The sequence below is a fragment of the Callorhinchus milii genome, unplaced genomic scaffold (assembly GCF_018977255.1).
Source record: "Callorhinchus milii isolate IMCB2004 unplaced genomic scaffold, IMCB_Cmil_1.0 Scaffold13, whole genome shotgun sequence".
NCBI classification, from domain to species: domain Eukaryota; kingdom Metazoa; phylum Chordata; class Chondrichthyes; order Chimaeriformes; family Callorhinchidae; genus Callorhinchus; species Callorhinchus milii.
In genome coordinates, this window is record NW_024704754.1 from 12,473,180 (window position 1) to 12,491,211 (window position 18,032).

The following is an 18,032-nucleotide window of genomic DNA, read 5'->3' on the forward strand; positions in this document are numbered from 1 at the left end:
CTAGTTCAATGAAACTGGGATGCGTATGTTTTTGTGGTGGATGGTGAATTGGATTTTAGCTTCAGCTTCATGGCAAACACTTGCCTTATGGGTTCACAATGTCTTGTGGCTACAGTACTGGAGCCTTGCTGGTACCAGTGGAACCAAACCTCAGCACGTGAGTCTCCACATGAGGATTGGAAGGAAGAAATAACAATCGTGAAATATCAACAATCAGCTGAATCAAAGTAATGAAGATGTGCAACATAGCAAATGTTCTGATTGCTGAGAGGCAGTGGTGAAATTCCCAAGGGACATTTCAGGTCATAAAAATCTTATAATTTGGGAAATCTTGAAGGCACGTCACTCATCAATACGGTGTTTGTTATCACACTCTTCAATGTTAATTTGCATTGAACTAACTTACCCATAAGCACTTCAAGCCGGACTTGCTGAGATGCTTGAAATCATAGAAATTTATACTGCACAGAAAGGCCAAGTGTCTGTGCCGGCTCTGGAAATCTCCGGGAAGGTGTTTGCAGGGAAGAATAAAACATAATTGTGGTTAATTACCTCCTAAAAGAGAAGAAACCTGAATCAACTTTATTTGGGGAAGGTAAACGAACCATAGAAGCTGAACATTAATGATGATTGAGCTTGGGTGTAAATTCTAAATTGGCTTTTTAAAAATGAATTATAACTTCTCAGTCTGGTTCTTTTTAATGTCCATATCAAACTTGCACTTAATACTAGACAATTAACAATACATTTCACATTTTTATTCCACAGCCAATTGGGCACAGTGTATTAATGGCTTAGTGATAGTAACCCCAGCTCACCATTACAACCACTGGTGAGTTTCACAAAAGTTAATCAGATATGACTGTCCTTTCTATTGGAGTTCTGGCACATAGGAGCCTCAATGATATGATAGATTGGTCAACAACCAACAATGTCTTGGATTATTGTCAGTATGTCTGGCTTTGACACATTATCAACTCAAAGCTAATTCAATCACAGAGAGAGACAACAACTTGCATTTATATAGCGCCCTTTACATGGGGCAGTGACTCGGACTGCTTGGAGACCCCACCCTCCCTCCCATGGAAGTGTACCCGTGGTGATGATACAGTGTATTTAAGAAAGGGAGGAATTTAATGAGAAAAGCAAAATCTTCACAGGTCCCTGAAAACATTTTAAGAAGCATGCTGTTCTGCAAAACTCCTGTAGGGGGCGCAGTTTGATCACAAATGACTTTAAAGCCAATCGATCCAACATATTGCAATTTGCCAAGATGAGTTGCTCATTTATTTTCCTTTTCTCTCTTTTTCCTTTCTCTTCACTTTTCGAACAGTGTCATTCAATGTTTAACATCTACATGAACAGGCAGACAGGTCCTCAGGTTAATGTCTCGTTTGAAGAATGGTACGTCTGACAGTGCAATGGTGAGAGTGCTGCCAACTGAGCTAAGATGACCAGTTCCTGGTAATAACTGGATTTTCATTTCCATTAATTTGTAGCGATTGATTATTGAACATTGAAGTCAGTGTGCATCAATTACAGTACATTGGGGGTTAGGGTTTCAGGGAGTGCTCTATACTCCTTGGGGAAGGTAAGTGGGGTCTCCTTCGAGCTGAACTGGCCCCAAGGTGACATGCTTGGCAACGAAATGTCGGAATCGAGCCAGCCCTCTAGCAGTGGTCATATTCTGGTTCCTGAGCCAGGCAGGTCTCCACAGGGATACTGGAAGTCATTTCAAAGTTGTGATTTCTTCTCGGCTTCAGATAATTTATAAATCGCTTAGGTTTTGAGCTTAGGTGTATCAACTAAATCCTTCCTCTTGTTACTCATTGAATGCATTATTCACTATGGATTCAAAGGACTGTCTTGTCCTGGAGTATAATTTCGCAAGCTCTATGCTATCTCACCGAGGAGCCATTCTTCATGCATGAATCTGGTCCATAAGGGTCAATGGGATATTTCAGTGAGTATATGATATCCGCACAGGGATAACTGGATCAGGATTGGGAACATTGAATGATTTTTCTTGTCCAAACCAGGAAGGGGTGGAGGCTGAGACGTGCACCCACATGGCTCTGACTGCAAATAGCTAACAGCAAACAGACTGTCGATCAAACCTGGGACCTCCTAGGTCTGCACTGCTCATGTCTGAATGGGCCATTTATATAAATTGTCTGAATGCTGTTTCTAAGTGCAGTAAGAATGATAACTCATGGACTCCGCACTCAACTATTTAGTGATGGCTCCCTTTCCTTGTGTCCTGTTTTCATTCCTCTTCAATTCCTTTCACTTTTTTCTGCTCAATACCAGAATTGAGTATCATTTATTCCCTGTATGGGAATATATAAAAATATAAGTTCAAGATAGAATTTCTATCAATATGTTATGACAAGGGTAGAATGACATTGCAGAACAATTTTGGCTAAACACTATAAAACTAATGGGCGAGTGGATTGGATCGCATGACAATGAGCAGTACAGAACAAAAACTTCCACCTAGAACCCAAATTAGTCTTTACATTTCTGAGCTTTGAGAGGAAAAGAAAAACAGATAGGATTTCGGCTCCCGATGCCTGACCCTTGTTATTCCCAGTTAATTCCCTTTACAGTATATTCTGTGAAGCGCTTTGAGACTTCTTGAAGATGTGATTTGAGGTTGCCTGATTATTCAAATAAACTATAGTCACTGTAAGTGAAATCCACTTATTTTATATAGGTGAAGTAAATGTGCATGAAGTATCATAATGGATTTCACATATTGCCCTGTACATTTCTGCTTCTCTATTAAATTAAATGTCCCGAAATGTTCTAATAATGTATATTGATATACCGATACCATGAGGGCAGAGAACCTCCTAGAATTTGATTTTTGTTATTAACAAATTATTACACTTAACAGTAAAATCCTGTGAAGTATTTGAGATTTTTAACCAAAGTGGTAAAATGCTACACCAAATGCAAGTATTAGTTATTTATATTGAAACAGCCATCCTTTAGTATGGTTAGGAGCAAAATATCTACTTTGTAAATATTTCACCTCAGTTTGTTTATGGGGGTTATCGCTACTTCCTTATTAACAATATATTGATTAACCCGTTCTCCTAATTGCCAGACTAGTAAATTGAATCATGCACAAAGTACAACATTAGCACTAATGCGTATTGAGGAGGTGGGAAGGAAAGAGGTAAATCCTAGTGGGAAGAATGGTCCTAACTGGACAAACACCAGTTTTCATCAGAATGAAAATAATTGATAGTGAAGTGGATGTTATGTAGGCAAACTCTACAGCCAATCTGCCCCAGCAACTTGGCACAAATAGTGTTGAGAATGAGTTGTCAAATTAATTTGAATTAAATTTTAATTTAATTTGCACAAGTTCCCCCCAATATGCTGAAAAGTATTACTACTTGGAGCCCATTGACCTCCTTACAGATTGTAAAAGGCCAAAGGAACGAGAGATTGCAGCGACGCTATATATACCATTGTATACTTATGTTTCAGTACTGTTTCTTTTCAAAAAAATTACTCCAATAAAATACAATTTCTGTGAAAACGCCAGGTTTTATACACCATCCTCCGCGGATTCTGTGTCGCACACGTGTTTTCTATTTTGTCTGTGGGAACTCTCTCGAAATCGTTCAGATTAATACGTTTCTACATCGTGTAGTTTATCTGATACATTTATAGCCGGAGATCGGTTGCAGTGAATCCCTCTCTGTGGAGATCAGAGAGAATATGTGAAGAGCGATGGTGCAAATTGCAAACCACCTGAAATCTCCGACCAGCTTTAATATAAACTTCCCATTTAAACTAGAAATCAGCCTTGGTTTAAATACTTGGCATTGAAATGTATGTGGCCATGAAAGTCCAGCAGCTTCTACAATAACACCACATTAAATAAAGGCTTCTCTTTGAGAATCTCTGAACCTCACGGGTCCAAACTCAAAGCCAATCCAACAGTAAAAGTATGTTAAAAGCGCTGCGTTCATTTAATTTTTTGGGGGGTGGAAAAATCTATCTGTTATTTTTGAAAGTGATTTTTTTTTAAAGAGAATCTTTCGTGTGTGTGTGTTTTTTTAAAAAAAGGGCAAATTCAATCAAATCCTTGGCTTCTCGGCTCATGTGCGATATATATATATATACACATATAAAAATAAACCCACTGACTGACACTGCCCGGCGACAGCGAGAGGTCAGTGCTGTGTTTGATTTCTGACTTGGTTTAAACCCCGATGGCTGTGAGAATGAAAGGGCGGACAGGGCTGTGTGTGTAGGGACAGGACGTGGTGTCTTGACGCCAAAGACTGTGCACAACACACACTGAGCCGCAGCCAGAAGCTGTCAGCCCACAAACAGGAACGATTTAACTCTCACTAATATTGTGTGCATCAAAATATCCCACACAATGAACCACAGGGATCCGAACAGAGACTCAGTGCTGCAGCGATGCCTCCCCGGGCACTGCTCAACACAAACTCGGGCTCAGTTCACCGCTGATGTGTAATAGTTATGTGAGGAGTCGTGAACCCAGTAATTTACCAATTTGGTCCTTGGCGAAGGCAATCGCTGTGACGCACTCTTCCAAAGTGGAAACTGTTTGGAATTGGCACAAACACGGCGGTACTTACTGTAAGATGTGAGTCAGATGGGATGTTGTGTTACTTGATGTGTAGGTTATTAATGCATTGTTTTCAAACACACGCGGGTGAGTGTATGGATCAGCATTATGTCGAAATCATTAAATCGTCCTCTCGCTGTGCAAAACTCACCAATAAACCGCATCTTTACAAACGGTGAAAACGTCGTTGCAGCTCCGACAATCCACAAAATACACTGACAACTCACTTTACAGTATATCATGTGAAGCGCTTTGAGACGACTCAACAACCCGATCAGGCGCTCTGTCAGATGCAATTTGGATAATATTATTTATTATAATCCCAATGGAGAAGGCAATGTGTTGACACGAATGGAGTGATGGGAGGGAGGAAATCAGGCAAAGCAATACTTTCTTTCCTGTAATTGTTAGTTATGTACATGTTAGTTTGTAGGTTAGACCCGAGGTAACCATTAACTCAAGATGTATATGACAGTTTAACACACATCAGATGGCAGCAGTGGATTTGGTGGGGTTTTCAAGCGCGATTCAAGTCTGTGATGAGCAGCACTTCTGCTGAAACGCTTTGGCTTCACGCAGCACATTCACATCCCGGGACAGTGCCGCAGATTAGAGCCTTTACCCCACTGTGGGCTGTCAGACCTTCGGGGTTTGTGTGGAGGAAGAGTGCAGACATGTCATGTACGAAATCTTTAGCCGGATTCGGTCATCTGGGATATCTGCATTTGCATTAAGGGGAAAGGGATCAGCGATTCCCAAAGAGGAAACGGCGGCCGCGCGTTTAGAAACTCGCAGAGAAAACTGACTGCACTCGGTAGTGAACAGGTTAAAGGGTCTGACCGGGAGGCTGGGGGTCAGATTGAACTGGAGAAGCAATGCTGCGATAAATGCTATTCCCTACTTCGAATCAAACCTGGACAGAGCAGGGAATGCTGTCTGTCCCCTCGGTTGTTTGTTTGGTCATTGGCAATGTCAGTGGTCTGTTCAGTTGGACACCTGAGCACAAGTCCAGAGAAATGTGCATTGATTGATTGAGAATCCCCAAATTGTGGCTGTCGGTTAGTGTCTGAATTTATAACAGTGAAATCTTAACAGGCAAAGTCCACCCCACCACAACCCTCACACACACACACACACACACACACAGGGACTAGTAAACAGGGGAAAGCTCTGTCCTGTCCAAAGCCTTGACACCTCCTCTCGACGTCAAAGGCGCTATAATAAATATAAATTTGTTGTCATGTTACTCTTTTACTAATACACTGTTAGGAAATCATCCTCAACATTGTTCTCAGAATATTCATCGGGTTAAAAATGCCTTTGGCTGGAGGCAAAGAAAATAATGTCTTACGATTATATTAATTTTCTGCTTAAATAAATGAATCTTTGTGCTATAGATCATCTCATTTTCTTGCCTTATAAAAGACCTGCTTTACCTGTGATGATGACGATTGTATGTGTGTGTGGTGGGGGTGGTGGGTGGGAGGGGGGTGTTCTGTATGACTCTTTTGCTTTGTACTCAATGTATTTGGAAACTAAAATCGTTAAAATAAATGTGTTGCTTTGCCCCGTAAATAACCTCCCAAGTATCAGAGACGCCGACCGCAGACTGGAGGCATTGCAGAACGTGCAACTTGAATTAAATGTTCGATGTGTTTTTTCCTTCAGATTGAAAACGATAAAACTTGTAAAATGCATTCCATTGTTTTTTACAGAAGGAAACAGCAGAGAAGCGGTTTTATTTTAGTTCGGCGTCGAGGAAGAATGATCTCGGGATAAAATCTAATAAGTTGTGATAAGTTGTAATAAGGCTACTTTGCAATCGTTATTCCGACCAGTGCCCGTTGTTTGTCAGTGTATTTGATTTGACAGAAAAGTAGTTTAGGTCCATTTTTTTCCCTGAACATATAATATATATATTTTGAAATATGGTGATTTCCCCTTTTCCTGGAATTTCAGGAATCTGGTGAGTGAGTGAGTGAGGAAGAGACCATTTGCAAATGTCTGTCTGTGGAATACAGTGACGATTTGAAAGGAAACAGAATTTCTAAGGCGTGACATGTGAAATGGGTATTTTTACTGGAACTAAATCTCACTTAAATGTTTGGGTGATGTTTGGGTGTTTTTTTCCACCCCGGACTGGGTTTAAAGTGTAGCCATCGGTTTCATATTGCGTCAGAGAATTCAGGACTTGACAGAATTACTGAAGGAATGTGGACTTTTTCCTCTTTTTAAAACAAAGAACGGAGATGCCTTCAATTCTGCGACTCCATCCAATGCCTTTTTTTTTGTGTGTGTGTGTGTGTGTGTGAAAGCAATCACACTGGGAAATAAAACCTGGAGCAGAAGGCACGGGGGAGGTCCAGAGGGGATTTTAAACTATCATTAGCCACTATTCAAACACTAATTCAGTCTTATGTGTTTACTTTTCTCCTCTCCGTGTTAATTTGCCCCCTACCTGCTCACCACCACCTCCGACTTCTCTCAAGCGAATTCTTTTCCATCAAATGTACAGCATCTCTCTCCCTCCCTCCTCCCTCCTCCCTCCCTGCCCGGCAATACCACAGAGCAGCCGCTGGGGGGCGCTCGCGATGTTTCCAAGCTCAGTGTTCAGCTCCAGGAGCTGTGGGTGGAAATCCATCGGAAACGACCACCTCAGTCAGAGAAACGACTTGTGCAATTTATCTCTCCGACCTGTGACAGCCCACTCAGTGACAAGCTCACTCTGGATTCCTGGTGTACTTTACAGCGCGGTCACTTCACTGCATTTAAATGCTTTCCCTGTGCTGTTTGTTTGAAGGCTTCAACTGCAGAACTCCTCACTGCTGTTTATTGTACGTCCTAAATGTATTTAAAAGGCGATGTTATACAATCCTTGCAATTGATATAGCCCTCATTCACATCGTCGAGACGTCTCAAAATAGTTCACAGGATTTACTGCCAAGTGCAGTGACTGTGTATTTTCCAGGCAACAATGATGTTGGGCTTCAATCCTCCATAGTTGTGGTCATGTAAGATTAGCAAATGGCTTAAACTCCAAAGATTTCCGACACTGAAGTGAGAAAAGATAGCGACAGTACGTCAGTGAAATACACCAGATAATGTTTAGCTGGTAAGGTGTATGTGAGCCTGGTTATGTACATGTGCATATTCACACTTGTACACGTTAGTGCATTACTATCTCAGGGTTGGCACAATATCTATTTGTGCACTTGGATGTATTTGAAGAATATATATGGATGTGTTTCATGTGGTTGTTTATGTATGTGTCCAGTGTAGATGTAGCACATGTATTTTTACATGTAGAAGTACAACAATTGAGTTTTAAACAATTAGTTGAACAATACCCTCGAGTTTCCTTGACATAATCTCTGAGGACTGCTGTGTGGGCTGTAACATTGTGTGCGTGTGTGTGCATTTTTAAAGGAGAATTCAAAGTGGGGGGGGGGGGGGGGGGGGGGGGGCTTTTTATTGCTGAATAGAAGGATGTAAAACCGGATGCAATATCATATAAAATAAATTTGCAGGATAATCCATTATATTTGGTGAGTGCTGGATTCTGTGGTGTCGTTATCCAACGATCCCGAATTAACGCCATGACCTTGCCTTGTAGATATCAACACTGACGTCAAAACGAAGTCATGTCATCTTGATTTTTATCAAATATTTCCTTCTTCACGACGCGCTTTAATCTTATCACGTCCAGATATAATGGCTGATGGTTCGGGAGATAATAAACCCAAAGCCTTGGAATGAGTTTTTTGGTGTCCAGGATAATTGCGGAGTCAGATTCCCCTCCACTTACACACTCACACACACTCACACTCACTCACACTCAGCACTAGATGGTGCACTGTCGCACAGAATGTGATTTGCTGACATTTTGGCTGTGTTTTTTTTCCCTTCTCTCTTGCGCTGCGCTCTTTCTCTCACTCCCTCTCTCTCTTTCGCTCTCTATTTATGTGCAACGACCTCATTTTCTTTCTCCTTTGCTCTTAATCTTCCCATTTTCCTGTCCTTGATTTGTTTCCTCCACTTTTCTCTAACCCCTTCATTCTGAACTTCATACCTCCCACTCTCCCGTTTCTCTCTGTACTGATTGAATTGTCTCTCTAATTATCTCTTTATTTTTGCATTTCCACGTTCTTTCCCTCTCCTTTCGTCCGCTTTCTCTCTCTCTCTCTCGTAACTACTTTCACCTCTCGTGTCCATCATACAATATATTTGTGCACTTTGTTGAAATTAGCAAATTTTCCCAAACACAATACTTTGTGTTGAAGAAACTTTCCCTATATAATCTGGAGTGCGTTTCTTAAAGGAAAGGGCTTTGACCATCTGTCACGCTCTTATGTGTGTAAACTGTTTTAGGTGTATCACCAAAAAAATCGAAATCCAACATTTGCCAAGAATGCGCATGAAAGAATCAGATTTCATTAAAAATTAAATGAATCGATCGCTGGACTCTATAACATGTGGTGCCGCTCCAGGACACAATGTTTTATTCCCCTAAAAAACCTAAACTCTCACACGCAACGAAAACGCATTCACGCGTTTTAACTGTTCCAATGCAATATATACATATATAGACATACATACACACACATATACACACACAGACATATGTACACGCACAAACATATACACACACACACATATATACACACACACATATATACACACGCACACATGTACACGCACAAACATATATACACACACACACACACACACACATATATACACACACACACACACATATACACATATTATATATGTGTGTGTATATATATATAATGAAGACACTGAAGGGCAGCTCTCTAACGCCTCCACTTCACTGAGGTCCGCAAACTGCAATTTGAGAGGATTCCGTTATCTCTCCGAACGGGAACACATTCCCACATCAGACGGCGACCCCTGGAGCCAAAGCCTCCTCACCGGGCACCACAATAAAAACACTGCAATCGTTTGGGAATAAGTGCAATAAATGCGATGCGGTTTGGAATTTTTTTCCAAAATCATTCCTTTCTGGATCAGATGATCCCCCCCACCCCCCACCCCCCCACCACCATCAACCCCTTAACATATTTGATTTCGTCCTTAAACTGCAGATAGCCGGCTGCCTTGACAACCCCACTCCTGGGAGAATATTTGCGAATTGGATTTTTCCTTTGGCCAGTGGAATAAAACCCAGCAGAGGTCGGGCATCTGTAATAAGAATCACAAGAACACACAAGGCAGAGATTTATAGAGTCCTTGCTTTTACCTGTAATGAACCACTCGCCAGAGTTTTATTCCCTTTGAATCGTGCAGATAAACACACAGCAATAACTTCGGGTATGACCAAATATTAGATCTAATTAGAAACAGTCATTCATTTTTTAAAAAAAAAGAACGGTTACATTCTTTTTTAAATCCATTGGAGTCCACTCTCTTGAATACTATTGTACAGAACTCTTCATTAAATTAATACATTGTTGGGAATATAGTTATAAAGTACAGTAGTATTTATTTTGCAATATTGAGTTAATCCTCTCCACCCCCGGTCACACTCTCTCGCTCTTTCTGTCTCTAAACACAGGCGCATTAGGACAAATATTAAGTTAAATGTCTATAACAACATTCCAGAAGGGACGACAGCTTTTATTTGAAAAGCATAGACTTATTCCAAACCCTTGGATTAAAAGCATGACTTTGTTCAATACTGTTCCTCAGGAGACGTCGCCCGCTTATATAATTCGGATTGGGACATTTATACATTAAAAAAACCCTATAAAACTCAAATAAGCGTTTCTCTTGCATCGGTGTATATGGTCATTAATTTAAAGCCTATATTAAAGAAAAGAGTCGACCGCTCATTCCTCCAGACGTGGGTACAAAGAGAAGGAAAGGCTGGGGCAATGTCCCTGCAATCCGCTGATCTCTGAAACGCTTTGCAAACGATTGCAGCAAAAAAAAAGTCTTTAATCAAAATGATCTACCCCCAGAATATATGTAAAATAAATTAGACCCATGCCCGCTGTGTTTATCCTGCGGTTTGACAATATTTAATAGTTTGTAACACTCCATGTCGTGACTAACACCTCGCAGTCTTCATTACTATTCTCAAATTAGCAAGATGTGCTGAACATAGACAGGGGAGGTGTGAAAACACACAGTGAATTTCATTCAACAAAACCAGCACACGGTATGTTCCATGTTTCACAACTGAAATGTTTTCGTTTTTTTAAGTGACTTCAATTATAGTCATTTTTATTTCACAACCCTGCTTGCGGTCGGTCGGCTAGTCCAGGAGTCCCTTCGTGTTGAATACAAATCGATATTCCTGCTTTCTCGGCTCGTTAAAGCATCTTTCTTTCTTTTTTAGCACACATGGCGTATTTAAATCGCATCGCCTTTTCTTTACCAACATTGCATTAATCACCACGGCTCTATACAAAAACATATCGTCCTCTCATCCCAGAGGAGACGGAGGCAATGAGGGATATAGTTACCTGGGCAGTGTCCCATGTCCTGCATGGGAAAGGGTCTTTCCAATAGCCAGAGCCTAACCTCTCTGATTATGTTATAATCACTTGTATTCAGTTCTCTTACCTTCTGACCTAAATAATAACACAAAACATTCGATTCAACAGCTACAGAAAGAAACTCTGGACTCGCTTGTTTATATTATTGTAAAAAGATGCTGGAAGTCAGTGCAGTCAGTATCCATATCACGGCTTTTGGTGCTTGTGCAGAATATCGCTGTGGGTTTGTTTTCCTGGAGTCAGGGAGAAAATCTGTTTGTAGCTGCAATCTATAGGGGCGCGTTATTTTCCGCGAGTTGTGTGATGTGAAATGATTTAAACCGTGTGGAAGCACTGCACTGTCCCAGTGGATAAAAAAAAACGAAGCTATTAACAAGAGGAGAAACTCGACACCTGGACTGAGAGCCCGAGTTGCGAGCGCCTGAGCGCCTGGTGTCAGACAGAGGGGTCAGTTTCCAGTGTGGGCTGTGCTCAGACTGGACAGTGTTAATATCAGCACAGCTCACACCGAGAAGGCTACCTGTTGTGTTTGTATTTATACTGCGCGGAACACACCCCGAAGAGCAGTGAATGAGTGAAAAACCACACAGAGAAAGTCGATCTGAAACTGCGGTTCGTGCGTTGGGTGGATTTTACACACAAAGAGCAAAACCCCAACTAAAACCTCCCCCGCCTGCCACTGCCACTGCCACTGCCTATCTGCAATAAAGATCTATGATTTATGAGAGAATTAAAGAGATCCACACCGTTATACATGTGAGAGCATCATTTATCCACTTTATGAATTACTCTTTAAGGAGTTCTGCATCGAGTCGCCAAATACACTCAAAGCTGTGAGATATGCAGCAGCGACCAACAACCCCACATACATTCTCCATCAGCAGACTCCCCACCCAACAAACCAGTGCCCGAGAGGCTCCTCACCTTTTCATTTCAAGTCACATATCCCCAGGCCTAAAGGAAACGTTATAACCATTGGAAACCTTGTGGTTTTAAACCTATATATTTTTAAAAAAGATGTAACCGGACCTTTATAATTATGTGAGGAGTTTTATTTCAAAGAGTGTCCCAAAATGTTAAAGCGAATAGATAGATAAACTTGTGCTAAGATAGATATTATGTGCGTTAGTGTAAAAGCGATTGGAAAACACGTCTAAAACTGCCGGATCAGTGCAATTCTGGGAACATCAAACCGTGAGCCACAGGCGGGTTGTTAGAGAGGTTTAGCTGTCGCTCTCTCCTTAGAATAAAATGAACCCCAGTGACCTGGGGGGGGGTGGGGGGGTGGGGGATATTTTTGTTGTTGTTGTAGAAACTAATAACCTCAAAAGACGCCAGTGCTTCTGTGGCTCAATAAATGCATGAATAAATCAATCAATCAATCAATCAATACATCAATCAATCAATAAATAAATGTTCCCAATTCATGTAAAAACTGGTGACCATGTAAATGTCCACCACAATTGGGGAACGTGTGCGTTTGAATACCGAAAAGATAAATAAAAGGGTGAAGATTGTAATAGGTTTGTGGGATAAATTGCACCTTCACGTTTTATTGTGTCAAATATTGAAAGCAAAAACAAAACCTCCTTTAAGCCCATTGTCAGACCGGTCTGTCCGTCTCAGTCGGATGGCGTTACCATTGGCTTAGCGAAAGGCGGGTTTTGACCATATTCGGTACTCAGAGCCCACCCTCTCCCCTCCTTTCAGACCCCATTCGGGGGTCTGCGTCACTTTAGCGCCCGAGGAGGAGGAGGGGAAAGTGGGGGGTGTGTGTGTGTGGGGGGGGGGAGAGAGAGAGGGAGAGAGAGAGAGGAGAGAGCGTGACTCCGGGGAAAGGTAACGTGGATTCATTCCTGCGGGACACTGTTCCCATCGCTGATTCCCACCCTCTTTCCCATCCGCCCGCCCTCTTCTGTTCCTCCCCTCTCCCTCCTCTCTAACCACCCCAAGAGAACACACACACCCCCCCCACCCCCCCCACAACCACCCTCCCCTCACCCCCCCCCCCACCACCACTCAAAGAGAGAGAGAGAGAGAAACAGCATCATCCACAAGGGAACACCTCTCAGCTCAACAGTTCTCATTCATTCGCCGGGACCAGCAGACAGCATCGATTCTGAACACACACACACACACACACACAGAGAGAGAGAGAGAGAGAGAGAAAATAAACTTACTCTTTCTTATTGGACGATGACACTTGGGTTTACAAAGCCCAGTAACTCGACTTGATCTCTTCGTGCGTCTAAAAAATTCCCAGCAGCATTTTTTTTCCCCCCTCTGCTTTTTTTTTAAAAAGGGGGAGGGTGTGGGATATTTTGTTTATCCAAACACGAGCTTTGAGTTGCGTGTATCTGTTTCTCTGCCCCTTTTTTTCTCCCTTTGCCTCTCTCTGTTCTCCCTTCAACTGTAAACCGCTACCTACCCCCCCACCCCCTACCCCAACCGATCATTATTATCACTAGAGTCTGTTTTTTTTTTGGGGGGGGGGGTTGGTATTTGCTACCGGATCCTTGACTTGACTGACCGAAAAGAAAAGCTGCATTCAACGTCTTACTTAACGTGTCTGGTGGGGTTTTTTTCTCTTGGAAGAAAAGAGTGGGGGGGGGAAAGGGAGAGAAAGAAGGAGAGAGAGAGAGAGAGAGAAAAGGGGGAAAAAACAGCTTGTTTTCATGTTTGGGATTCAGGAAAATATACAAAGAAGTGGGAGCAGTATGAAGGAAGAACCTATAGGGAGTGGGATCAACACTGTCCGCTCTTGGATGCAAGGAGCCGGGGTGTTGGATGCAAATACGGCCGCTCAGAGGTAAGGCACGACTTTTACTCTCTTTTTCCTTAAAAAAGCAAAAAAAAACCAACAAAATATTACAACGCGGGTTTTGGTGCAATATCGATTTGCAAGTCAAACGAAGCCACATACAGGGTGGATTTGAGCTGACATCTGTTTAAACCACTTCTCTTGCGCGACTTACAGTTATCTTCTGAGCCACTGGCAACCCCACTCCAGGTGATATTCTGTCTGAAACCATCGCGACCGCATATAATATTATATATGGAGTTGCCGGTGTTTTGTCGACTGACTCCCTTTAAGCTGTCAGGGACATATCCGAATAACGTGAGCCAAACTTTTGGGAAACTCGACTGCGGGTTATCTCACTCTAAACACGTTCGCCTTTAAGCCCTAATAAGAAACTTATAACGCCGGGACTTTTAAAGACTTAATCCACGCGAGTGGAGCACAGCAGAAGTTTGAGCGCAACCGATGCGAAACGCGAACATTTGATGATTGCGTTTTGGCCGCAAAGTCCCGGACAGTGCGGAACCCTCGGCGCTGCGTTTTGAATTGTAAATAAAAGTTCGGTGGGGGATCAGTGGCCATAAACGGCAGCAAAAAAAAAGGAGCCCGGGGGGTGAATACCCGGGAGCTGTACACTGGAGGTGGGAATGCACCGCCGAAGCTGATGGGAAGCGGGGGCTGTGGCTGTGGCTGTGGCTGTGGGGTCAGGCGCTGACCGGCTCGTGTCGCTCTCTGTGCCCGCAGTGGGGTGGGTTTGGCTCGGGCTCACTTCGAGAAGCAGCCGCCGTCCAACCTCCGCAAGTCCAACTTCTTCCACTTTGTCCTCGCTCTGTACGACCGTCAGGGGCAGCCCGTGGAGATAGAGAGGACAGCCTTCGTGGGCTTCGTCGAGAAGGAAAAGGTGAGCGTCGACTTCGCTTTTGCCGAAAAGAAACTTTTTTTTTTGTGGGGGGGATGTGGATATTGTGCGCGTAAAAGAGAGCGGAGAGGTTGTCGGAGGCGATCTGAGCTCACTCCCGCGGGGCGAATGGTTCCCCCAAATCGCCTTCAAAACAAACCCTATATTCGCAACCCTATTTATTGACATAATAGTGACTTTTCTGCCTCCCCCCCACACCCCCCCCCCACACACCCCCGTGAAACCTTTCACCGTGAAAACCTTTCCACGCGAGGACAGCGAGTGCTGCACACTACCCCCGGGGGGCACGTCGGTCCGACTCACCTCCGCAAACAAGGTGTGAGTCTGCACAGACTTTGCGGATTGCAAACCACGAATAAATCACACAAAACTTTGGGGGCGAGTCGGGCTGTCGCTGGCGGTCGCACACGCTCGTGTCTGCGAGTGTTTAAAGTCGGGGCAGTTACTGTTATGGGTTTGTTTAACACGTTGGGGGGTGGGGGGTGGGGGTTAAAAGACGATTTGCGGTTTTTTTCCCCTAATATTTTAATGCCATTTCAGGAAATCAGCACCGAAAAGACCAATAATGGGATTCATTACAGATTGCAGCTGCTGTACAGTAACGGTGAGTCGCCTCTTATCGCCTGTGTCACAAGTGCCGAGAGAAAGAGACTCGACATCCAGACTTCTCACTGAAGTCAAGTCTTTGTTTTAAGCAAAAAAACGAACATATAAGGCAAAACTCCTGACCCGAAGCTGTGCGCGGTCATATATATATAATATATATATAACGTTGGGTATTTGTCTCTATCACCTGCGCTACTCCGCGATACTCTGATCTGAGACAACCGTCTAACTTTTCTCACACTGACTTCGAACCCCCCCCCACACACACACTCCCCCCCACCCCCCACCCCCAGATCGGCGCCGTGTTGTGTTGTGTCTATTCCCCTGAAAAATGTCTAACGAGCCCGGGTTTGAATGACTGGCAGCAGCTGGTGAGCTCTCTCGCCCATCACACAGCACTGCAGACCCCGCTCTCAGGGGCAGATATTGCAGCGTTAACTCCAATAAGCGCCGTTAACTGCCTTTAAATTGTCCTTTTCCAGTGCACAGACCACTCACACCGATGTCCCGCCTCACCCCGAGCTCTGCTCAAACGTTGTTCCATTTTCCTCACTAATTCTGTCAGGTTCAGCCTTCTCACTGTCTTGCAATGGAGGGTACATTTCAACACGACATAGAAATATCACAAACATGTTGTAGGTTAGTCTGGAACAGCTCGGGCCTAATTAATACTGACAATATATATTTTCATTTCTTTTTGTTAAAAAAATATCCCGATGCGTAGGAATAAGGACTGAGCAAGACTTGTATGTGCGACTGATCGACTCCATGACCAAACAGGTAAGAACTCTTTATTCATTCCTCTTCAAAAAAAAATGTGTTTTTTTTTGTGGTTGTGGGGGGGGAAAAATATCTGTTTCCGAAGTGTCACAGCAAACGGATTTTAATCTCGTCCCGAGGAGCTCTGTGAGCTACAGGTACTGGGAGACGGGGTTACAATATGTCGGGTATAAAAAGGGGGAAAAAAGGGGTCGTAATACTAATTGTAGTTACTGATGGGATCACTGCTGAGCTGAAGCTGTGGGGACTTTACCCACAGCAAACTTTAGAAGTTAGAATCGACTCGAGGTGATGCCAGAAACCGAAATGACTTCAGCATTTCTGTTTTGAGGAAGTCGTTTTTTTTAAAATTAAACAAAACACACAAAAAATCAGGTTATTGGTGTAGTTGTGATCTCTTCCCCTCCCCCCCACCCCCTCCCCCCCACCCCCCTCCCCCCCACCCCCCCACCCCCCTCAAACCCTCAAAAATAGAAAGTTTGCGGAAGGCGGAACTGCACGGAATTAGACATTTAGAAGAACTTGACATTTTATTTTTTTCAACACACAAAAAAATGTGCCAAACGCCAACGTGCGCTGAATAATACTCTTTAGGATTGAGAGGGAATAGTGGAAAAACGCAAAGAATTCCTCGAATAAGGTGTTGTCCAGACCTTTGCAGAGAGAAGCGGGTTTTATTCGTGTTTATTTGTGTTTGAGGGGAAATGGCAAACTTGAGACGCGTCCGACTGTATTTCACTCGTGTCAGTGGTGAACGCCAGAAGGTCCCTCTCTCAGACCATTGGGATCAGCCCTATTCTGTATGTTTGTCGCATTTATTTCCGCCGCTCTTCGCTGTGGTATTCTTTCCACAAAGCAACTGTTACGGAAAATTGTAAGTTTAAAGAATGCTAATTGTTTCCACAAATATATATATATATATGTGTGTATATGGAGATGTAAATATATATATATGTATATAAATCATTCCGTCAAACCAATTCCCGTCAAATTCAACGAACTGCCCGCTTTGTAAATATAAAATAACTTTCCAAAAGCAAATTATTATTTTTTTTGGGGGGAAACACCCCCCAAGTGAATGAATGTGATTCAGCGCAGACAGACGAGAGGAGTTGTGATTCTGCGGTCCCGCTGTTCATTTTAATAAGACAATCTCTGCATTAAACGCGATGTTGCTTTCATATTATTTTGAGTTCAGATTAAATAGTGTATTCTGATATGAAAGTAAATGTTTCTTTTTTTTTGGGGGGGTGTGTGTGTGTGTGTGTGGGGGGGGGGGGGGGGGGAACTTCCCACAGTCCACTAAAATATAAACAGTTTTTACTCTCCTGTGTCGCTTGCGAAGAATACAATAAGACCAGAAAGGGAGGCACCGTTAATGGTAATTAAATGTGGGGCTATATTTCGTCTCTTTGTTAAAATGTTTGGTGAACTTAAGACACACGCAAACCGCGCACTCCCCTTTAACACTGACAGCAAAGCTGATTTATTTTCAAATGCATAAACATTTTTTTTAAAAAAAAAGAAAAAAGCATCATCGCTTCCCCGCCACGTTTGGGTTTTGATGTATCTCGCTTCCCGTGCGGAAGAACCCATAACATCAACAGACAACTTTGTTATGAAAATATCTCCCCAGTTCTTTGATATTCTTTTTAAACGCTGTTTCCTGCGATTGAAGCAGAGAGAGAGGGAAACTGCCCACAGAGCACTGAGCCATCCCAGACAGGACTTCCAACAATCGCTCACACTTCTTACACTTATCAACTATAGTGACCAATAAAATCCACC

General features: G+C 42.9%; 1 protein-coding gene across 6 annotated transcripts in view; it reads left to right on the forward strand.

The window, feature by feature from the left end:
• The first annotated feature begins 13,193 nt into the window (after window positions 1–13,193).
• ebf1a (EBF transcription factor 1a) overlaps window positions 13,194–18,032 on the forward strand; it is a 265,989-nt gene continuing 261,150 nt past the window's right edge. For 5 of the 6 annotated variants that reach the window (XM_007891402.2, XM_007891404.2, XM_042340170.1 and 2 more), the window contains exons 1-4: window positions 13,194–13,948; window positions 14,684–14,840; window positions 15,399–15,462; window positions 16,189–16,244. In XM_007891402.2, the coding sequence (XP_007889593.1) occupies window positions 13,815–13,948; window positions 14,684–14,840; window positions 15,399–15,462; window positions 16,189–16,244 (411 nt within the window). In that variant the 5' untranslated portion in view covers window positions 13,194–13,814. The remainder of the gene's footprint in view (window positions 13,949–14,683; window positions 14,841–15,398; window positions 15,463–16,188; window positions 16,245–18,032) is intronic. The other variant, XM_042340171.1, reaches the window with a different exon arrangement.